General features: G+C 44.4%; 1 protein-coding gene and 1 long non-coding RNA gene across 3 annotated transcripts; one reads left to right on the forward strand and one right to left on the reverse strand.

Annotated features, from left to right (window-relative positions):
• The first annotated feature begins 10,808 nt into the window (after positions 1-10,808).
• Positions 10,809-14,326, forward strand: LOC309326282. Of its 2 annotated transcripts, XR_014150260.1 has the most exons (4): positions 10,809-10,924; positions 11,141-11,404; positions 11,453-11,659; positions 13,974-14,326. It is a non-coding gene; the product is annotated as an uncharacterized lncRNA (long non-coding RNA). The 2 variants fall into 2 exon arrangements; XR_014150259.1 differs by having other exon boundaries at positions 11,141-11,659.
• Positions 14,327-18,082: 3,756 nt separating this feature from the next.
• Positions 18,083-20,769, reverse strand: LOC309326204 (UPF0415 protein C7orf25). The gene has a single exon (XM_081834702.1). It carries the CDS (start codon positions 20,646-20,648, stop codon positions 19,392-19,394), a length of 1,257 nt encoding a protein of 418 aa, XP_081690828.1. The 5' UTR covers positions 20,649-20,769; the 3' UTR covers positions 18,083-19,391.
• Between the last annotated feature and the right edge of the window lie 3,713 nt (positions 20,770-24,482).

Consider the following 24,482-nt stretch of genomic DNA (forward strand, 5'->3'; position numbering starts at 1 on the left):
GAAAGTGGAGTGGGGCCGGGAGGAGGAGTTTGAGAGAGAGGATTTTTGCACATGCAGAGGGGGGAGAGTCACGGAGAGTTTGCAATGAACAAGGCTGGTGTGGTGGAGTCTCAGGTTTTGCATGAGCAGGGGGGGCGATGGAGGGGTGGAAAGTGAAACTGGGGTTTGCACGGGCCTGGTCTGGTGTGGGAGAATTTTTGCAGAGGCAGGTGGGTTGGAGACGGAGACTCATAGAATTGGGGGGGGGGCGTTGCACAGGCCTGGTTTCGTCACTGAATTGTAAACCCCGTATGCCATTGTCATTTCTGCACCAGGTAATGTTTAGCCCCCCAATCTCCCCCACTGACCTGCCCCGTGTTTTGCCCAACCTGTCCTTTATTTTGCCTGACCAAAGGTGGCAGCCCTAGGCACACCCTTGTAGAGAGTCCTGTCATCATGGTACAATTCCACATGGCTGTGGCAGGCCTAAGAATACCGGGAACATAGCCGGCAGTTATGTGCAGCAGCCCTGAGCAAGGGGAGGCCAATCTATCTATTTGTTTATTTATTTTGCAGCAACCTGCACAGGTTGCACAGTTGCGGATAAGGGGGGTGGGGAGTGCCTGTACAACATGTGAAAAGGATCTCAGGTTGTACTTGCACGTGAGTCCGCAGTGTGAAGTGGCTTCTTCCAAGCTCAGGGCTAGATAGAAAGGGCTGACGTTATAGGAGGGTGGCTTTCAGCTGAACATTAGGAGAACGGCCTTGATGGTGATGGCGACTGAACAATGGAGCCAGTGGCCAGGCCAGGACTTGTGCAGGGATGCTCTCCCACAGTGGAGCTCTTCGAGACAAGGGAGCCATCTTCCAGGAATCCTGTAACTCTGAATTTCTGGCCACAAGGAGTGGGTTCAGCTGGGTGGCCTCTGGGCTCCCTACAAGGTTATGATTCCATGGGAATCTTGAAAGCATAAGGTGAGTACAGGTGATTACAGTGGCACCGTCCCAAGAAGGAATTGAAAGCATTCACTCTCCTTTCTTTACGATTCTACTTCTTCAGTACTATTTTGTGTCTGTGTGCTTTCGCAGTGCTGCTTGGGAATAGCAGTGAGTGGGAAAGGGCCTGCAGAGCCCAGGCAGACCCACCACTTCTCTTTCATTCTTTGTCCATCATGCTGTGGGAGCTCAAGCAGTTCCCGTCTTCCCTGTGGCTGGAGGGGGCTGCCCTTCTGCCCACCAGCCAGGCCTTTCATCATCACAAAGCTGACTGAACCCACACTGGCGGTAGAAAAAGTCACAGAGGTGCTTTGGAAATGATACAATAGCCATAAATGTTGTCTGGGCTTTGGCTTCTTGTTTCAAAGTGGCCTGGGATGTGGCTGGAACAGAACCCCCCCACCCCGTGCAGATCTCAGCAGCCTGAATTTGCTGTTTTAAACGTCACCCAATTTACAGAACACAGACTTATGCCTTTGCTGCCCTTTGGCATTTGCAGCTTCCCCGGACATCCATGGGAGAGGAAGGAGCAGGGCAATTCTTCGGTAAATTACCATGCAGCTTTCAATCTGCCCAAACTGGCCTGGCTCCATTCATTCCTGGAGGGCAGGTTCCAGACTCTGGGCTCAGGAGCTCATGGCCTCGGGGCCACTGACATCAGGGGTCCTACAGGGGTCCATCTTGGCCCCCTGCTCTTTATCTCTCGCATAAAGTCATCTGGAGATTTGGACTAAAGTGTCATTTGTATGCCTATAAACTCCTGAGTGAAGAACATGAACAATTATGAATTTCAGACAATGACAAGTATGACTGTCTTGCTTTGAAGGAGGGCTCCCTCTTCAGGATTTTTATTTTTATTTCATTTGCTGGGTTAGGCGGAGTTTTTTAATGTGGGCTTAAGGAAACTTCCAAAACCCTTTTTCTTTCTGTGTTCCAGCACAAAATGTGGTGTTTTGTTCCCACCCCCGTGACAAGATTCATTGCAGGAAATACAATTCAGGCAATCTTACCACTTTTAAGTCTTGTTGAGCTCTCAGTGGAAGAGAGCTAAGCATGTGCTTAACTCTTCCACAGAAATCAATGGGACTTTAAACTGCTTAACTTTGGCTGAATTGATCCCTGGGTTTCTTGAAAGAGCTAGTATGCTTTCAATTCTTGTGAGCTTAGAAACCCAGATTTTTATTTTTTAATAAATACAACCTGCAGTGGCCCTGGTGGCTGGGATTGAACTGCATTTTCCAAACAATTTATGGTTGTTTTGAATGCTGAGAAAAATTTGTTGAATGAGCACAAACTCTTCCACGTCCCAAACTGAGGCACGGAAGTGTGGTGGTGGTGGTGAATTTATTTATACCCCATAGTCTTCCCTGACAGGGACTCAGGGCAGCTTACAGATAAAAATGAGAACAGCTAAAAAGTGTTATCCTACCTTTGCATTTTCCTAATACTTCCTTACTGCAAAAAGTTTGATTATTTTTTGGAAGGAGGTTTGTTGCATAAGAGCACCGAATCTAATTTAATTGCACAATCTGAATTTGCCAGTATTGCTGGCATGCAATTTAAATTCATGCACATGACTTTTGGCTTCTTATTCTCAAAGCTTGACTAAATGGAAATAAATAATATTTTTTTATTGATTTAATACACTGATATGGAAAAACCCCAATTCTCACACTCTGTTTCAAGCCTGATTTCCTTAGCGCCTCACAATTAAAATGCACACCAGTGAGTCAAAACCTGGCTCAACGACCATCAGCTGCGACCCCATCCCCTGCTGCAGATGGGATGTGTATATGTTTTATTGTTTAAAGTACTGCATAAATGTCAAAATGTGTTGTGTACATTTAGAAACTCTTGATTTCTGAATAAGCCCATATGTAGGATGCATATGTATTAATTCACATTATTTGTTCTCAAAAGGCAGCTTTGTAAAAGGGAATACAGCCAGTTTAGAGAGGGGAACATTTTTGGGCAGCATCACAGCACTCTGCCAATCAGTGCTTTTGCATTTGAACCCTTGGAGAAGCCTTTTTGTCCCAGGGCTGGGGAACCTTTTGGGCTTCATCTTCCCACCCCTGTGGGCCAACTTTGGCAGCTGGATGCGATAACCCTCCTGTCAAAGTCCCTGGCCCAGCACCTCCCAAACACCTAACAGCCAGCTGGTTGTCTGGTGCTTGGGAACCAAAGCGCATGGGGCTTTAACACCCCTGCACACAGAACATGGGAAACCCTGAGCCTGGGGCTTGCAAAGCACTTTGCACACTGCTTTCCACACACCCAACAAGCAACTGGCTGTCAGGCATATGTGAAGTGCTGCACAAAGCGCCTTGCAAGCCCTGAGCTCAGCATTTCCCAAACACCAGGCACAGGGCCGGCAAAGCTGATTTCTGTAGGGATCAACTGCCGTCTGCACCATCAAGTTCCCCATAGGAACTCAGTCACACAGCCAATTCCAGTTGAGCCCTGTCTCTACCTGCCCCACAGATGACATCAGGTAAGTGGGTACAGTTTGGTAAAAACTGCCCCCATGGGCCAGAGGTTTCACACAAGTAGTGCATTGGTGCACAGTACTCAAAAAGTTTTTTACATTATTCCCTTGCTCCTGCCACACTGCGGATGAAACAAGCCACAATCTGGCTTGTTGTGTTATCAGAACCTGGGCTCAAGGTCTGTTCTCCACCCCGAGTGACCAAGATCAAACATCCCAGGTTGAGACAGCACAGCGACTCAGGCTCTAGCTTGTTTCATCTGCCTCCTGAGTGGGGAAAGAGCAGCATGGGACTCTTTGAGCAGCAGGCACTAGTCTGCTCCTCATTCACATTAAAACGATAGGTTGTTTTGAACTGTGGTTCAGTGTGTCGTGCAAGCTGGGGCTCTCTTTGCCAATGAACAAAACACTAAGCTTAGAAAAATCTACCCAATGGATGAAGGAAACGGAAATGGAGTCAGAAGCCCCCAGGGAAGGCCACCTGGCTGTGCTGTGCTCCGTCTGCTATGCAGGAATATCTTGAAAAGGAAATTGCCTAATAGCAACTGAACAGTTCTGAAACTACTGGGCAAACCAGACCTACAAAGGAAAATAGCTTTTTACCTTATTCAAACATCATTTCTTTACTGTAGGGGAAGGGGTGGGAAATAACTGCTTGCTCTAAGCAGAGCAGTTAGGAATACAGTGGTACCTCCAGTTACAAACGCTTCAGGTTACAAACTCCACTAACCTGGAAGAGTTACCTCGAGTTGAGAACTTTGCCCCAGGATGAGAACGGAAATATTGTGCCGGTGGCGCAGCGGCAACAAGAGGCCCCATTAGCAAAAGTACGCCACTAATTAAGAACAGTTTCAGGTTAAGAACAGACATCCAGAACAAATTAAGTTCATAACCAGAGGTACCACCGTAATATACAAATATAATCTAAGAGTCTCATTCTAAAGTGGTCACAGTGCCAGCTTTAGGGAGGTGCAGGCAGTTCCGCCCCCTCCCCACAGGGCACTGAGCTGAGGGGGTGCAAAGTTGAGAAGATCCATTTGGGTGGGGGCGCCAATTTTTGGCCTTGCGCAGGGTGCCGTTTTACAAAAGACTACCAAAGTCTGGCCCTGGTGGTCACTATTGCTTATTTCTAATTAGTGCCACAGCTAATTGCTTATAATTATTACTTATAACAGTGGCTCAAAGTACCACTGATAGGAGAGGACTAATTCCTGCAGCACAAGAAAGAGTGACAGCAATGGGAGACCTGTGCCTTGCCAGGCGCTGCTGGACTCCAACTCCCATCATCCCTGGCCATTGACCACACTGGCTGCAGCTGATGGGAGCTGGAGTTCTCCATCCCTGCTTTTCCCCTGCAGCTCCGCTTGTGGAGAGGGATCGTATTCACTGGCCCAGGCCCCAGCCTTCATGGACTCGCTGTTTACACAAAAGTGTAAGCTACACTGAGCTAGATGGAGCAATGGCACAAGGCAGCCTCTTATGTTCCAAGTAACTGTTTTCGGATTGTTGTTTATGTTGTTTAATAATTAAGGGGAAGATGTAATGACAGAGTTTGTAACTTAGAGATATTTCCTCAGTATTAAGAAGGACCTGCCTTGAGATTGCATGATCAAAAAACCAAATGTTGCTGCACAAGTTTGACTTAAAGGCTTCGAAGAATAAAGCTGTTTCAAGCCATTCCTCCTCGTTGTCTGTGGACCCAGAACTATTATGCCAGGGCTGCTGAACGTTTGGAGACTGCGGGCACATTTGCAAACCAGAGAAACTGTTGTGGTCCCCACACTAGACTGCAAGCATGCACCTGCTGCAACCTGTTCTGTTGGCTACCACAAATTGCTTCTTTCAAGTGTAATTTTGGCCAGAGGAGGGGTGGGGAAGGGCCCCTGTGCAGGTATGTGCATTTGTGGGCACCGTGTTGGTGGCCTCTGGCCCACACACAGTCACAATGAAAACTGGTGCATTAGGGTTGTTGTTATTAAACAAAAACAACCCAACAACCTCAGACTTGCTTGCCTGAAAATAAAAGTGATTTTTTTTAATTTGCATTTTACAGTAAATGCAAGTAAAAATTGCCAGTTCTTAAAACAAAATATGGCCAATATTGGGTATTCCTTTACACCACAATTTATATTAACTTGGCCCAGAATTTAGGTTTTTTTACAGAAACAGAGCACACACCTATTTTCTTCTTCTTATTTATACTGCCCTTCACCCAAAGATCACAGGGCAGTTCACAACAGAAAAATACAAAATGAGAACACAAAAGACATAAAGCACAGAAAAACCAATAGCCCCCCCCCCCCAGTCCACAGAATGTTATTCAGCCCAAGGCCTGGTTTTTCAGAGACGTTTTCACCTGGCGCCTAAAGATATGTAATGAAGGCGCCAGGCGAACCTTCCTGCACTCCTATTCACAGCCCTATCTATGCATAGCTCTCCACAGCCCACAAGATTTTTCCACCATTACAAACTTTGATTAGATTTGAAGCTATCTGGAAATGGATAGCATGGATGGATAAGGGGAGGTTTACAGAATGCAGGTTTCACTATAGCTCATCTTTTAAAAATAAATAATAGTCATAAGAATAGCTTCACCTAGACCTAGCCAACCACAATCTGAAACTAGTTTATAAACTATCTGGAGAGAGTAATCCAACTCACCCTGGCTGAGCCACTTACCCCTGCAGCTGATGTTTTGGACAGACGACTGTCCTTATCTGATAAGAAAGGAATGAGATGCTGTCACCACCTCTCTCACCTTTCCAGAAAAGCTGGGTTGTGCTGCTGCTGCTGCTGTTGAGTGTCTTTGTTGCGCAACTCGCGCAAAGGAGAAACATTCTCTCAGTGAGTAGCCTCCAGTCTCTCTACCAGAAAGCTCAACTGACTCATCTGGGTTTCTTAAGTGAACTATTTGTTCCCCACTTTATAGAGCAAATATCTGTATGGTAATCCCTGTAGGCTGATGTCAGATGGAAGTCATAATTCTCTTTCACACAGTGCCCTTTTCTACTCACAATAACAACTTCCCAAAATCATACTGTGAACTAGGTGGAACAGGCTGCTTCTTGGCCAGTGGTTGTAACTTTAAGCTCGTTTATGAGTAAGCCTCATTGGACACAGTGGGACTCACTTTTGAATAATCATGCATACAGTGCTTTTTTTCTTAAATTTTTTTTAGGGGTACTCTCATTTTGACTCAAGAAAATCACAATTTTATAGTTCAAATCAGGGAAAATAAATACAGTAAATGGACAAAAGTTCACAAAATGTTTAGGGGTATGTGTACCCGTGCGTACCCCCAGAAAAAGAACTGCATGCATACATTTGTAACTGTAAATGCCTTAATGTTAAATATATATATAGTGGCTTCGTTCCAGTTGAATTTATGCCATTGGCTCCAAGTAAAACAGTAAGCACGCTTATTTGGGCATAAGCTAAGCTTATCAGATTCTTTTTCAGTGAATCTGGGGACACTTTTCAACTTCAATGGACTTTGTATGGGGACTGATTTGTAAATCCGGTGATTGTCCCCGGGAAACAGGGACGTCTGGTAACCTTAGCGTAAGCCCCATTTTGCTCAGTGTGATCTGCTTTGGAAGAAAAATGCTTTGGATTGACCTGGAAATGGGTGGTTCAGGGGGCAGCCACCTGGCCTGATTTTGCAGACAGCTGTACTGGCATCCCCACCCCCCGGTGTGATGAAGCTGTGTCACAGAAGGGCATTTTTACAACACTAAGAGGAGCCCTACAGGATCAGACAAAAGGCCCATCTAGTCCGGCATTTTGGTCTCTATGGGAAGCTTGCAAAAAGGACCTGTACACAACAGCAACTGGCATTCAGAGAATCAGAATCAGAAGAATCTTTATTTGCACCAGCCACTGGCCATAGCAATAAAATAAAATACAATGTACTGAAGACAGAGGTGAAAATTTAACTATACAAATTACATTCTGGAGGTTTACATCAGTAAGGCATTCAGAGGCCTACTGCCTCTAACAATGGATGTCAAACTTTGCCACTGTGGCTAGTAACCTTATCCTACATAAATCTGTCTAATCCTTTCTTAAGCCCATCCAGGCTATGGCCATCACTATCTTTTGTGGGAAACGGAAGCAGAATCAGGAAATGATTCCTCCCTCTGTGGCATCCTCTGACAGACACCCTCGACTAAATGGAATAAAATAAAAAGAAGCAATTGAAACCTTGCCTTTCATTACATTCATCAATATAATTGATGCCATATCTACTCAAGTTTGCATATCTGTTGGATTACACTATAGCAGTTTCAAAAACAAAGCTTATAAATGAAAATTAGAATAATGGAATCATATAATTGTACAGTTGGAAGGGACTACAAAGGTCATTTAATTCAACCCCTGCAATGCAGGAATCTTTTGCCCAACATGGGACTCAAACTTACATCCCTGGGATTAAGAGTCTCATGCTCTACCAACTGAGCTATTGGAAGGAAATGAGAGTTGTGTTTACTGTCCTTCTAATCCAACAAGTAAGAACCTGCAAGACTCCAGATCCCATCAGACCAGGACAGCATGGCCACTTGGTGGGGATGATGGGCATTGTAGTCCTGCGGTGTCTAGACAAATACAGATTCCCTACCCCTAACCTAAATGAGCTCATCATGCATTCTGCTTACAATGTGATTCCTGAGTAGGTGGATAGGCAATAATTATTACTAATAGATAATAGATATACGTAACTAATCTAAGAGGGAAGAAGGAAAAAGTTGGCAGGGGGCAGGGGTGACAGTGGTGAAATAGCACCTGAAGAACCAGTTTACAAACAAACAAGCAAACAAACAAACAATTATTATATTTGTAGTGCCTAAAAATTAAATTTCTACTCCATCAAGTAACTACTTTTGACCTGAAAAATCAAAAGTGGCAAAGATTCAGCACAGCCCTGTCTAATTTCCTTTGGATCACTGAGATACTGAGATACTGCAGCTGAGATACTGGAGGAAATTGAAAAATTTGGAGAGGTGGCAGGTTTTATAATAAATAGGAAGAAAACTAAAATTATAGCTAAAAATATGGAAAAAAACAATGATGGAAGCATTGCAACAACAAACGGGCATTCAAATTGCTAGAAAGATTAAATATTTGGGAATATGGTTAACTCCAAAAAACATTGTCTTGTTCCAAAACAACTACGTTCCGGTGTGGAACGGAATTAAGAAGGACCTGGAGGTATGGGGAAGATTAAAACTATCCTTTTGGGGTAGGATTTCAATGATCAAGATGTCGGTGCTACCAAAGATGTTATTTTTATTTCAGACGATACCAATACTAAAAGGGGTGACGATTTTTAAAGAATGGCAAAGAATGATTTCAAGATATATCTGGCAGGGCAAAAAGCCGAGAATTAAATATAAACTATTAACAGATGCAAAAGAAAGAGGAGGCTTTGCCCTGCCAGATCTGAAGTTATACTATGAGGCATCATGTCTTTGCTGGCTAAAAGAATGGATAAAACTTAAAAACACAAAGCTCCTGGATTTGGAAGGATTTGATAACAGATTTGGGTGGCACGCGTATCTTTGGAAAGAGAAGAAAAAGGGTTATAAATCGTTTGAAAACCATATCTTCCGGAGATCGCTAATGGAAATTTGGGACAGATACAAAAATATACTAGAAACGGGGGTCCCACATTGGTTATCCCCATTAGAGGTTATAGGTGTCAAAAAAACTAATATGAGAAGTGAATGGATTACTTATGGAAACTTGGTGGTGAAAGAAGGAGGGAAATGGAGATTGAACAAGTAAAAGAACATGTATATGATTGGTTGCACTACTATCAAATAAGTGAAATGTTTAAAAAGGATGTGAAAGAAAAAGGGTATAAAGAAAAAGATTCAAAATTTCAAACAGAAATTGTTAATAATGATTGTAAGACAATTTCAAAAATGTACAAAATTTTGTTGGAATGGCATACAATAGATGAGGAAGTAAAAGCTGTAATGATTCAATGGGCCAGAGATCTAGGATATAATATAGATATGGATGATTGGCAAAAAATATGGAACGAAAACTTGAAGTTTACAGCATGTATCACATTAAAAGAAAATGTTATGAAAATGGTATATAGGTGGTATATGACACCAGTAAAATTAGCAAAACTGTACAAAACTTGTAACAAATGTTGGAAATGTAAAGAGAAAGAAGGTACATTTATGCATATGTGGTGGGACTGTAAGAAAGTAAGGGGGTTCTGGGAGATGATATATAATGAACTAAAGAAAATGCTGAAATATAGCTTTGCTAAGAAACCAGAAACCTTTTTGCTGGGAATAACAAGGATGGATATAAATAGGAGGGACTGTAAACTTTTTCAATATGCAATAACAGCAGCAAGAACATTGATGGCTCAAAAATGGAAACAAGAAGAAGTACCGACCTTGGAAGAATGGAGAACAAAATTAACAAACTATGCAGAACTGGACAAACTAACTGGAAAAATCAGATTCCAAAAGGACCACAAGTTTTTTGAGGACTGGGGAAAATTTACAGAGTATTTGAAAACTGTATGTGAGGAAAATACAACGCTAGTGTGTTTTAAAGAAGCTTTGTGAAAATATAAGGAATATTGTAAGAAAGTAAATAAGGATAGAAATATAGTATTTAAAGGCAATACTAAAATTAAGGAATGTGAAGATAGGATTTCAATTACGAATGATTGTCAGAGAAGTTGAGGGAGGTCCAATAAGTCAAAATATGTGATGTGGAAATTGGTATGATTGGAGTTTCTATGGAAAATTTTAATAAAAATCTTTATTAAAAAAAAATAATTTCCTTTGGATCACAAACAAAGCATGAAAAGTGTGAAGATGGGATTCACTGAAGACATTTAAAGTATGTTAAAAGGAGAGCTTTGGGATAGCATGCCCATCCCAGCACAGTCATTTCCACTGATTCTTCACCTTCCACCAACAGCCCAGAGGCACTTTCAGTGAGTCAGTGGTCATTTTCCCCAGTATCCAACACACTCAGCCAGAGAGCATTGGGATAATTTGCCTTGAGAAATCAGCACTGCCAGAAGCAAATTCTTATGGGCCTTATTCTCTGTTAGTCTTTTCCATTGCTATACCCACCCCATCCCCCCAACAAACACCTGTAATTTTCCTTTGAGGTCATTGCATAAAGGTTATCTTGCTCTGAGATAGCAAAGTGGAATTTTACCAATGGGAATGGTGATTCCTGATCCTATTCTGAGTCTTGAGTATGTTAAAGGGTTTCATCTTGCAACTTCCGTTGAGGGTGGAGATAGATTTTGGAGTAGGTGGAGGCAAAGGATTTGCTTCAATAAATACAACCGAAGATCACTTCCCATGGGATACTTCGGCTTGTTTCTCAGTTGCTTACCCATTACCAGGAGCTGATAGCCAACAATGTTGCCCAAAATTGCAATTCTCTCAGCATTAGCTCTTGTTCTGATCATACAAGGTAAGCAAAATACTTTAAGGAATATTAGTTTTAGCGTTTTGTTAAATTCTTCTAATGCTAGATGGAAAAGTTAATCATGCCTTAACATTCTGGGATGATTATTATTTCTGAGTACAATGCCATAGGAGTTTGGTGTATGTCAGTACCCAGGTTCTTGATATCTGGTAACAGCAGACACCTGGCATTTTTTTAATGTTGCTGTTTTTAATTTTCCAGAGGCTTCTCTTGCCCCTGTGACCCAGGAACCAACCACAGGACCAAGCGAGGGGACAACGCTTGAGTCAAGCAAGGAACCAGGTGGCGAAGAAAGCACAGAAGAGCCGACTGGTGAAACAAGCTTAGGACCAAGCGCAGGGCCAAGTGAGGAGCCCAGCACACAGCCATCCGAAGAACCGAGTGGCGAAGCAAGTGGAGAAGCGAGCGGAGAAGCGAGCGGAGAAGCAAGCGGGGAAGGAAGTGGGGAAGGAAGCGGGGAAGGAAGTGGGGAAATAAGCGGTGAAGGAAGCGGGGAAGGAAGCGGAGAAGGAGGTTCACATCTTATTCAACTAGGCACAGAGGCAAGCAAAGAGCCAACCAAGGAGCCAAGTCCAGAGCCAACTTCAGAGGCCGCCCCAGAGATCAGCGTAGAATCAGGAGATTTTTCACTTATCCTGCCAACTGAAGAAACCCATGGAGATGCAAGCAAAGAGCCAAGCACAGAGCCAAAACCAACTGCAGCGTAAACAGACGAGTCAAGTAAGTTATTTCTGCAATTACTGTGACCTTGTTAGCAACAGTTAGAACTGGTTTGTATGTGACACTTTGACAAGGACTGGCATCCTCCAAGAGAATACCCCACTTCCCAGCTCCAGTCGCCACATGATTTAATGATGGTGTTAACCAGTAGGATAGATAGACTCAATGCCCTGTTCCCAACAGACACAGTAATTTCTAATAAAGTATAGGAGTGGAGATGAGAAACTCAGTGTGGCAATGTCACTCCGACAAGTCTAACAGAGAGACCATGGGGCCTTCCAGATATTGTTAGGTTGCAGCTCCCATTGTCCCTGCCCATTCAACATGCGGGGGGGGGGGGGCTAGTGAAAATTGGAACTCAACATCGGGGAGGGGGGCGGACCACATTGACTCCCTAATAATGGCCACCTCTTGTACTTAATAGATATGAGGATTCCTGAATTCTGTAGAAGCAGGAAACCCCAGACCATGATGAGTTCCATGCTCATCAGTTCACTGTTAAGTGGCCCCCTGCAACAATCACAGGGGTTGTCTTTTTACATGCTGCATGTGAGTTAGCAGTACACCTGGCCAACTTATCACTGGCTATTATGCAGGAAAACAGCATGCACAATCCTTCTCCACCATAACCAAGTTGTGTAAGCTAGGATTAAGGAAATGAGTAGTATAAAGCTGAGACTTCCAATCCTAGGATTCTACTTTTTTAAGACTCCTTTTGGCACAGACACAGTAGCTTACAGGCCAATGCTAAGCTTGTTTACTTTAGAGGCAAGTAGTCTCTCTTAAGTTAAATGGGACTTGTTCTCTGCTAAATGTGTTTAGGGTCATAACCTTACAGCACCAGTAGATATATGTCTATTCAGAAGTAAGGCCCACCGAGTTCCATATGTGATTAGCAACTTAAATCTCTCTTTTCTACTGACTTGGTCCATAGGTCATGCTAAAATAGCATCAGGAGCAATTTTAGCTAGAATTTTGGATGTGAATTTGGAGGGGGAAGTGAAAGCATGGAGGATTCCTCTCTCCTTCCTCCCCCCTCAACTGTCATCTCCCCTCTTCCTTGCAGCAAATTTTATGTGGGTGGGGAGGGTGAGATAACTGGACCACAAAGAAAAGGTGTCATGTCTGTCTTCTGCGTCAGGAGGTTTGGAGAAACATATTCTGTGCTCAGGGCGTGAGGCAGCATCCCTAAATGAAACTTTGGTGCAAGAAATAAGCTCCATGCTAAACTTTTAACATAGACGGATGTCATGGAAGAGCCTAGTTTCTTTTAACCAGAACCAAGACAAGCAGAGGTAGAGATCATTTCTCCTGTGTGATTAGGTTCAGGGGGAAATTAGATGTATGCTGAGAAGTCAGTGCTTCTACCTATATTTTTAATAGGCAAATAATTTAACTAAATACTAATCCCACATATTGCCTGCATCACAGTGAGGAGTACAGTGGTACCTCGGGTTACATACGCTTCAGGTTACACACTCTGCTAACCCAGAAATAGTGCTTCAGGTTAAGAACTTTGCTTCAGGATAAGAAGAGAAATCGGGCTCCGGCAGCAGGAGGCCCCATTAGCTAAAGTGATGCTTCAGGTTAAGAACAGTTTCAGGTTAAGAACAGACCTCCGGAACGAATTAAGTACTTAACCCGAGGTACCACTGTATATAAATCCAGTCTGCTTTTCTGTGTGGCATCTGTAAATTTTTAACTTACTAGAGACACTTAATGACCTCCTTCTTTCCTTTTGCCTTTCCTTACTTACACTTGGGTCTGTGTTTGGATTTAAGGCCCAAGTTCTCTATCAGTATTACCACTGTTTTCTGGCAGAGCACTCAAGACATGTAGAAATTCTGCAGGCTAAAGGCCCAAGAAAGTTTGCCAGCTGATAGCCTTACAGCTGATAAAGGCACAGGAGCCCTGGGGTTGGGGGATGGGGGACACGCAAGACCAACCCCATTGGGCAATGAGACAATTATTTACTCACCAGAACACAGCTGTTAGCAGTGAAGAACTGTCAGATCATGTGTTCCCATCACCACCACATGCTCTCTAGACAACATGGAAGTAATGTCAGAGAATAAAAATGCACTTTAAAAACTTAAATATCAAATTCATTTCCTGTTGCCTCTGAAATTTCCTTAGGAATCACATGTACAAACTTTTAGTCTAAGTGATAATAAATTGGGGATTGGTACTCCAACTTTGTTAATCATGCTTAATTAAATGAATCTAGAATCTCTGTACAACTTCATTGCCACTGAAATGGCCCCCTGTGCAGCCTTGCTTTTATCTGATCTTTGTCTTGTGTTTTTGTCTTCAGAATAAAAAGAAAATGAATCCAGAAAGAGAACCTGAATTGATGTCTCCCTGATAATGTTGTCTTGATTGAAGTTGCCCTCCAGTAAATGTAGGTTTAATGCCAACAAGCCTTAAACCTAATTGGTTGGGTTTCAGATAAATAAGTATCTGGTGGTTTATCCCACCCAGTCCACTACATTTTGTTTGTTATTTATTAAACTGTGACATGCCAGACAGCTCGCAGTGGACTTGTAGCAGTTATACTGTGTTAATGCTACTATCACTTTCCCCTCCAATCATCTCCCACACCAATGGGCTGTCTCTATTGTATGTGCCGTCTGCTTTGCAAACTAAAATAAAAATGGAATGACATTATCACCCTTTGTACTGTGCTGTGTTACTGTTTCCAAGCCTTTCCCAGTTCGCCGTTCCTTACAAGCCAGTCTTTACACTATAGACTTGTAGCCTCATGTTGCAGGAATGTATATATAGGTTGGGGGGGTGCCCCTCCAGCAGATATCATGCACATGCAGCCCACTACCAAAATCAGCCCAATCACTTTTGTGACTTTTGTGATTTGTCCCCAAAAAACACTTCATCACAGTTTCTTCCTGCACAATATCAAATGTAACAATTAACTGATAAGTGTATCTATGTACTGGGCACTGGAAAAACATCAGAAATTCATATAGATATGTGAGCTCAGCTACTCAGCAGCCCCTCTGCCTGAGTGATAATTCCTGGCCTCCTGATACCTGAGTGCCAGACAGGTAGCCATTCCAGAAATACCAAACCCAGACAGAGACAAAAGGGTGTGATTAACTTGGCTGGAAACAGGGAAATGTAAATACCGGTATCTCTTTTGTTACAGGTGTTTGGTGGAGGGCAAGGGGAACCATGGGGCAGGGTCCAGGATGCTCGGATTACTGCCACCAGACCTCCCCTTTTATGATGTAACCATGATGTATTAGTGATGTAGTTTGGGGTGTGTAAATTGGGGATTAGCAGCTAATAAAAGTTTGGGTTCTCTTTTGTTCGGGGGTTTCCATCTTGTTCCACCTTGTGGCAGGTGGGAGTCCTGTCGCAGCAGTCTTCAATAAAGACCAAGCCTACTGGCTGCTGTTTTCCTCTAGTATTCCTGGCTGGTGTCCTTGTTTTTTGTCCAAGGGAGCCCTCAAGATTTCTCCGTTAACACTCACAAATTCCATTTTAAAGTGGATGCGGATTATGGAGAGACAGAAGACCTCTTCAGGTGGGCACATTCAATATTATCTAAAATGTGGGGGGAGGAGGGTAGTGAGAAAGGATGTGCTGGCTCCAGCCCCTGTGCTCTTCTGCAAGTTGGAGGGCAAATTTGTGAGCCCTGAAAAATCCAGAGCTCTAAAAAGGCTCTTGAGTACAGGGGGTGCTTCTGACAGCCATCTTCCAACTTGTGGAGACAAGAAGAGCAGCAGCGGATGGGTCCAGCACACCCCCCCCCCCACAGGCCCCTTCACATATTACACTAAATTCAGATCTACACCTGAAGGCTAGGGATATTTACATAGAAATACTTGCAACTCTTTACATCAAGAGTCGGATCCTCTCCAGTCCTTTTCTCCCTGATCCCCCAACCAATTTTGGCAGAAAAGGATTAGCCAATTAAAGCAGACACAGCATTGGGGTGGGTAGAGCCAAGCTCCTTAGTAGGGATGCAAATTGCTCCCTCCCATTGTCATCAGATTGATCATTTTATTGGCAGAGAAGTCAATAATACACCCCTCAAACAATTTACATTGGGCTGTCTACCTGCACATGGACAAAAGCGTGAAGTTTTCCCTCATTGATGTGTACCCCTCTCTCACACACAACACACTACTAACGGAGCTAGGTAGGACTGTTTATACTGTATTCAGAATATGGTAGTTTTTTACTTTTCAAAAGCTGATGCAAGGTAGTATCAAGCACAAACGTTGCTGACTGCTTTGGTCTGAAAGCCACATGCACTCTTGGCCAAACCTCCCTTCCTCCACATCCACACTCTTGCACATACACATGGCACAGCCCCCTTCTCAGCTGAGGTGAGGTTATCACCCCCTCCCTGGTCATCAAGTGATTATTTGATGACCAAGGAGGGAGTGATTTGCATCCCCATCAGGACAGGAGCAGAATAACTTGGGCGTTTGTGGGTTAGCCACCCGGATTTAGCAAGTGAGCGTCTCTCCGCCCCCCCCCATCAATATAACAGTGTGTTATTCTTCCCATTCTCAAGAAATCAAATCTGACTACAGCAATGACATCACAACTTCCCTGCCTTAAACTTTCAGCTGCATGTAAAATACTAGAAGTTGGCTATTTTTTTTGTATGAGGAAACCAGAACCCACCCCTTCTTAACAGGGCCATAATGTGGCACACGTTGAAGGTGCAAACGTCAGTGTTGCATGTGTGAGAGAGAACCTGTTCTGCCCAACAGGTCGCCAAGTTTCAGGAGAAAGGGGCAAAAATTATTCACACATTTAGACCCATGTCCCCAGATATGCTTGCATGCACAGCTTTGCAAAATGTCTGGGCTTGACGTGTTCATGGTACGGTACCAGTATTATAGACTAGAAGTACACCCTTGAGGCCTAGTAGTGATCAAAGAGCCTCCAGACTGGCTCTCCTTTGAGAACATGCCATTTATGATTGTGCAGTAAAACTAGCAGAAAGAGGGCTACTTTACTCTTTTCTCAAAGTGAATGAGAAGTCAAGTTTCTATGGAAGAAACGTGGAGTGGCTGAGTTTAAGAGCCCTTGACTTGAGTGGATAACAGTTGCACAAAAGAAGTGTCAAAAACTGGTTGCATTGAAAAGAACATTTGCATGTCCTTTGTGTGGTGACAAGCACTTGGAATAAATCAGACAACACTTTTCAGTGACAAGAAAAGAGGAGTGAGAATTAGGCCTTTTCCAGGAAGACCTGGGATTCTCTTCCACGTTCTAAACCCATCTTGATTCACTGTGGGCCTGACAATCTTAACAAATTTAAGCTGCTTAAAATTATGGGTTCTTTAGTAGGAATAAGAAGCCTATGCACAAGAGAGTGTACCTTTTAAAGTTTTCCTCTCTCCCATTTGTGAAAATTAAATACAGTGGTACCTCGGGTTAAGTACTTAATTCGTTCCGGAGGTCCGTTCTTAACCTGAAACTGTTCTTAACCTGAAGCACCACTTTAGCTAATGGGGCCTCCTGCTGCCGCTGCGCCACTAGAGCACGATTTCTGTTCTCATCCTGAAGCAAAGTTCTTAACCCAAGGTACTATTTCTGGGTTAGCGGAGTCTGTAACCTGAAGCGTATGTAACCTGAAGCCTATGTAACCCGAGGTACCACTGTACTGTTGGTTACCATCCTCCGCTCAGTCTTCAAAACTAGTATACTCAAACAAATAATTACTGTACCAGAGGAAGTTTTGTATGGCATTGATGCGAATGCACAATTTGATGTACTAAAAATGAACCCCAACCCCCACAAACATGCACATTAAACTTCTAGGCCTGATGGGTATCAAAAGCAGAGTGCTAACATGTAGGCAAAATCTACAGAAATTTTCCAACTGTGCTATCCTATGCATGTTTGTGTGTTCAACGGCACTTACTCCAAGGTATGTATACAGAAGGGCATATTGCACAACTGTTTATTGTTTTCCATCCCCTTTTGCATCCAGTCTTCATGCTCTTCCATATTTTTCCTGTACTCCACCTGACAAACAAAGGCAAAGTATTGCAACATTTCCAGAGCACTGAGCCCTAGGGAGTGAAGGGAGCCTCATAAATACAGTGGACACTCGGGTTGCAAACGTGATCCATGTGGGAGGCACGTCCGCAACCCGCAGCATTCGTAACCTGCAGCGCTGCGTCTGCGCACACGTGGGTTGCGATTCAGCGCTTCTGCGCATGAGCAAATGCTAAAACCCGGAAGTAACCCATTCCAGTACTTCTGGTTTTCGGCGCGTCCGTAACCCACAATTCTTACACAATCCGTGTCAAAGAAACAGCACACACTATATTCAGAATGTTTAAGAACCCACAGTAGACACTGACTTGATGACCATGCTGAGTAAGTATAAACTCATTTCTGCGTCTGAATGGCACACAGAAGGAGATAGAATGCAACTCAACTTTTAACACCAACTTTTTGCATATTTATTTAATTCATGCATATGTAGAGCAGATGGGGGGGGGTTGAGAGAGCAGGTACCAAGACACCGTTTAGGGGAAAGGTTCCTGCTTGTTCCTTTTATAATGTGAAACTAAGTATCTGACCTAGAGCACTAGGAACAGGGCAGAACATCTATTATTATTAATTATTATTATTATTATTAGATTTCAACTTCTCTAACACAGCTGGTAAAAGTAACAAGGGAGAGTTCAATAGTATAACTTCGCTTCTTAATTATAATGCATCTGTATTTTGTCAGTTGCTGTCATATCATTCATATTGCGCTATTCTGATCCCTAATATAAAGTTTTCCCACTCCCACAACCCCAAGCCATTTTAAGGATTTCAGCAGTAAAATCTGAAAAGTCATAAAAAGTCAGCCTTTGAGCACTAAGACTCCATAGACTGGTTCTGTTTGAATGGTAACATTATGATGATACGCTGTACTCTGTTAATAACTTAATTACGCCTAATAAAATAAATTACTGTGGAACCATCAAAGAGAAAACCAGAAGGATTCTGAAAAAATACCATTTACAATCTAGCTACATAGAGATTTCTAAAAAAAAAAAACCTGTCACTTTCTGTAAGAGACGTTAGCAGGTGCCCAAGGCGTTCACATTTAAATAAATGGGTTTAAGTGTGTTTCACTTTGGTGGGATCGTACCCAGGGCGTATTCTGCCACATATTCCACATCATGTACTGCTCTTCTTCATTCCATAGTTTTCATCTGAAGATAGATCCTGGAAAACATAGGACCTTATGCCATGGGCAGAAAGTTGGAACATAATCCAGCCAAATGCATGCACTTTGAAGTCCCACATGGAAGCATGACATTTATCAATAGGATAAATGTATGGGACTTAAATGTGCCTCATCCCAGGACAGAATGAAAACTTTACAAGGAACACAGCAGGGCTGCATCCAAAGCAGTAGCCTGGTGTCCATTTGCACATGTCCCCAACCTTTCATACAATATGCACTGGAAGCAAGGAACTGCACAGCAAAATGATGTCAGCACATACAATAAGTTGCACCTGGCACCACAACTGGGTGCAGGTGGACTTCAACTCAGGCCCAATACTTTCTTGGCAGCCCCAAGTCCTGTATCATGTTTCTCTCTGCCCTGTGGGTAGATTATCTTTGAATGTATATTTTTAAAGCTTTGCTTTTGAAACTGTAGACATTATAAACACACAAATATTGGATAAGACCTACCCACTAGTTCTCTTATTTTAATGGCCACAGACTACTCCTGAACCATTAGGGCCCAACTGAATGCTTTGGTAAAGGTGTGGCAGAAGATTCTTTGCTTTCTGTCAGCGCCCTCGGCTGATGAACAAACACACTAAATCGAACGCCCTGGTTAGCTGCTGCCCTCACAAAGCCACTGTTTGCAGTCATGGTGATGGCCTTTAAAGCATCTCCTGTGCCAAAGATGGTCAGAGAACGGCTATTGATTTTGGAGCTGGGCACTAGTCTTAAGGCACGCTCAGAGGGCTGGTCTGGCACCACCTTGATTCTCTCCAGGAGTAACGAGGCTCGACTTTTCTCACCCGCCCCTCCCAAAGTCTCTAAAATGACTTGAAAGTCTTTGACTGCAGATTCACAAGCAAACAGCTCCTTGCCCTTCATGAAATCCTCCAGGAGTGGGAGAACACTCTCTTCCCTCTCCTGCACTGCCTGTTCCGTTAATACTTTCTCCTTGAAGATGAAGTAACAGCCTCCGTAGCTCAGGGCAGAGACATATGTGATCAGAGTAGTAATATCCAAGTTAACCCTCTTGCACACGTCTACTCGGATCTCCGTAGGAAAAGCAACACTAGCTATTAAGTTGTCCCGATCTACTTTGGTCACCTGAAGTCCCTCCCCTCCTTCATCAGATTCGCCAGAGCTCAAGGGGAGGTCTTCACTAGCACACTCCATCAATGCATTCACGGCAACAATGTCTCCCCGCACCGATATGCCCATCTGTTGCAGCCTCTGTGCCATTGGGCAGGACACACCGTTGTAGAAAGCAAAGATAATGTGCGGGTTACTGTACTGCACTGGTTGCTGGCCACTTGCTTGCAGGAAATCCTCTGCCTGCTCAATGATGCTTTTGTCACCATACTGGCCCCTGCCCAGCCAAATGTTGTGCAGGGCTTCAGCCTTTCGACCTATGGCTTTCACCCAGGTGTGGCCACCATTTGCAACGACGTCCACCACCAAGCTTTGTTTCTCCCCGAATTGGTCCTCATACGTGAAGACATGGACAACACTGACAACCTCCTCCAAGTTTTCAGCTGACTCAATGATGGCCTGCAGGTGAGTGAGATTGGTACTTTGCAGGTGAGACTCTTTGATGGCTACCTTGCCAGCCTCCACCTTGCGCAAGAACTTTAACTCGGCCTTTAGCTTGCTGCAGAGTTTTGATCCACCTTCTATGCCTCCTTTCCGGAATCTAGAAAGGGCTTCTGCCCTCTTGATGAGCTCTTCTGCAATAGCAATCCTCTCGCACAGCAAGGCGTGTACAGACATGGCAACATTATTCCTGAGAAAAATGCGAAGAAGATCACGGTTATTTCAAGCTGTAATATAAAGACATTTATGAAGACGTTTCTCAATCTAGGACAATGATTCCCTTTCAAAAACTGTTTTAAATCAGCAAAGCAAAAAGCAGAAGCTCAAAACAAAAAACCCACTTCCAAACTAAAACATGCTTTTCAATTAATTAAAAAATCATTAAAAAAATAAATCCAGGGAGAAACCTGAGATTATGGAACTATGACAAAGAATGTGAGAGATTTAGGGCTAAGTCACTTGTGAACACAGGAGAGAAAAAGAGAAAACATGATGGGAGGGATTCTCTTATGGTAGCCACACTGAAGAAATGCTTCTACCTGGATAGCACAACTTCGACACCCTTGGCTGCTTTAAAACTGTGTCCACCCTCATAAATCTAATTTACATAGGTGGTGGGGTGTTGGAGGGGGAGAGAAACGAGGCAGTAATGCCGCAAATTTCGTCACCCAGTTCCTCTCAATCCAATTGAATCCTTCTGTAATAAGCGAACTGAAGCCTAATTTCCTCTCGAGTTTTGCCCTTGCTTTTAAAGCTTTTCTTCAAATACACTGTGAACTATATCCTTATTGATCTTGTTTTTAAAAAGAGGCAATCTAGCAGTATTTCACACAATAGTCACTGATTATCCCAAGCCCTTACACAGTAAGCTGCTTCAGATAGCTGCCATAATAGCCTTCAATTGGGTGTGTGGGTTTTTTTAGTTACTGCCAGCTGCTGGGTTGATAGTAGGACAGCAATGCAAATACTTTTATATTTTGATCAAGGATAGGCAGCTAGGGATCCAGGGCACACATGGGAATTTCTCTTTGGCTCTGAGCATAGCTCCTGATCCCATCTGCTTCAGTGTCTACAGCAGGAGTTTGGCAAAGCCCTATACGGCCCCATTCCTACACACAAGCCAAGCCAGAGGGAATTTGGGGTGAGAAGATAAGGGCCCAACAGGATACTTCTGGCAAAGCCTCCCTTGCTGCTCAGGCTGGTCAGAAGAGCCCTCCCCTCACCCATCTCCCAGCTTGAATGGAAGTTGAGATCTTCCTCATACCTGCTTGCTCACTCAAGATCCTGGAGCCACAGATGTTAGGAACTGAAATTAAGCCTGATCATTCTACAGTAGCAAACACACTGTCTGCACCAAGTTATGGTCTCTCCCCAAGAAAGAAGGCAGAATCTGCTACAGTTCCCTAGGTAACTCCAGATTTTTTAGACTACAGCTCTCAACCAGCGCAGTCATGCAGGCTGGGGCAGATGGATATCGCAGTACAAAATGCTAAGCACAGTGTTTCTTAAACCAGGATCTCCATCCGTTCTTGGACTACATCTCTCATCATCCCTGACCCCTGGTCCCGCCAAGCTAGGGATGATGGGAGTTGTAGTCGCAACAATATCTGAGGACCCAAGGTTGAGAAACACTGATCTAGATCAGGCTTTCTCAACCTCAGCCCTCCAGATGTTTTGAGACTACAATTCCCATCATCCCTGACCACTGGTCCTGCTAGCTAGGGATCAGGGGAGTTGTAGGCCAAAAACATCTGGAGGGCCGAGGTTGAGGAAGCCTGATCTAGAGGGTACCAAACTGGGGCAAAATGACCTAGGTAGTCTCAGAACTATCATTGCAGGGGACTAGATGACCCTCGGGGTCCCTTCCAACTGTACAATCCTATGATTCTAGTTAACAGTCAAAAACAATGGGCTAATCCGGAGTCAGGTATTTTAGGAAGTTTCAGTATATGTTGTAGGTACTTTAAAAATGCATCATAATAATTACAGCAACAATAACTAGTCAGGCAAGAATCATTAAACACAAAGAGAGATTTGGGAAACTGTTAGCTAAACAAATAAAGGAATCCATGAATCAACAAGAATATAAAGTTATAGAAAAAATGGCACATATTATTAATTGCTGTAATGATAAAATCAGTAATGATATGGCAACATAGAACTGTTTCCCTTTAATTTTCTTCTTTGTTTTCTGTAATTTATAATCAACCACCCTTTCTTTCTCTTTCTTTCTTTCTTTCTTTCTTTCTTTCTTTCTTTTTCTCCCTCCCTCTCCCTTACAATTCTATCTTCTTACAGTGGTACCTCGGGTTAAGAACTTAATTCGTTCTGGAGGTCTGTTCTTAACCTGAAACTGTTCTTAACCTGAAGCACCACTTTAGCTAATGGGGCCTCCTGCTGCTGCCACACCACTGGAGCACGATTTCTGTTCTCATCCTGAAGCAAAGTTCTTAACCTGAAGCACTATTTCTGGCTTAGCGGAGTCTGTAACCTGAAGCGTCTGCAACCCGAGGTACCACTGTATTTTCAAAAATATGAAAGACTAAAATAAGCACAAGAAAGGCCATGCTGAAACAACTGTGCAATCTGAAAATGTTTATGTGGAAAGCGGAAGCAGTTTCTGAGCTTAAGAAAAGAGTCCAATGGCATCAATATCATGTTGCAGAAGAAACCAAATACACTCTTGGGTCATGGTTAGGAGCATTTGCTGAACGTTTCCTTGTCAAGCCAGATGCAAGATGTATAAAACAGGGATGGGGAACCTGTGGCCATCCAGGTTTTTCAGGACAATATTCCCAATATCCGACTGTTGGCTGAGATGAGTGGGAGCTGGAGTCCAATCGCATCTTGCAGGGAGCAGTTTCCCTATCCGTGGTATAAAGCAGAGGTGGAAGTCTTTATGCAATATCCTGGAGAACATTGGTTGGAGAAGCTATATGCCCAAGGGGGTGGAGCGAGAAACTCTGGGAGGCTGAACTGAAGCAATCCTACATACCATAGGGTCAGTGGCGTAGCGTGGGGGGTGCAGGGGGTGCCAGCCGCACCGGGCGCAACATTTTTGGGGGCGCACTCGCAGCTCTCTGCCCCTACCTGGCTCACTCTCTCTCTCTCACAGTGCTGGCTGATGGGGCTGGCCTGGCTCCGCGTCTCCGCCCGCCCACCTTGCGGAGCCCAGGCAGGAAGGCGGAAGAGCCGGGAGGCGCCGCTGCCGGGAGGGAGCTGAGGGCGCTGCCGGCGCGTCTGGCGGGGTGAGGGGGGGGGGTCCGGGCTCGCCTCTCCTTTCCCTCTCCGATACGCGGGCGCGCGCGCGGGGGGTCCCCTGCTTTGTCTCGGCTTCGAGGAAGGGGCCTCACCGCCGCCTCCTCGTCTGCTCCCTGCCTGCTTCGCCCGCACAGGGACCGCGGCGTTTGCGGGGGGGGGGGGGCTGTTGCTCTGCCGTCTGGTAGCTGTGCCTGCCCCCCCCCCGCCGCCGCAGCAGCAGCATCGCTTGCATTCTTTCTTTCTTGGTTCTTGGGGGAGATCTGGCTGCTCTCCGCTCCGCTTGAAGGGGGGGGTGGCTTGGAGCAGGAGGGGCTCCTCTCCGTCCAGGTGGGCGAGGGATGCGCTGCGCGAGATTCTTTGTCAGGAGTGGCGGGGGGGGGGACTTGGGGGATCCTCGCCCCCAGTGGCGTAGCGTGGGGGGTGCAGGGGGGGCCGGGCGCACCGGGCGCAACATCTGGGGGTTAGGGTTAGGGGGCGCAAATCCACGGGTTAGAGGGCGCAAATTACTTGCCTTGCCCCGGGTGCTGACAACCCACGCTACGCCACTGCATAGGGTTGTTCACTCTCTTGAAATAAATAGGGTTTAGCACACAGAACTCCTATTGCCCCTGCTTTCCTAGAAAATAGAAGAGGAGCCGGATGGGAGAGAATGAGATTTCAACAGGTCAGAGTGCAATTAGCTTAGGAAAGAGAGGCAAAGATGAGCTACAAATACAAAAAAGCACCAGGAGGCTTTTCTCGACTTTTGAA

Source organism: Podarcis erhardii (genome assembly GCF_964252035.2).
Source record: "Podarcis erhardii genome assembly, chromosome: 12".
NCBI lineage: Eukaryota > Metazoa > Chordata > Lepidosauria > Squamata > Lacertidae > Podarcis > Podarcis erhardii.

Excerpts from the sequence above, each read along its gene's own strand:
- LOC309326204 (XM_081834702.1), bottom strand. The coding sequence starts at position 20,648 with ATGTCTGTACACGCCTTGCTGTGCGAGAGGATTGCTATTGCAGAAGAG.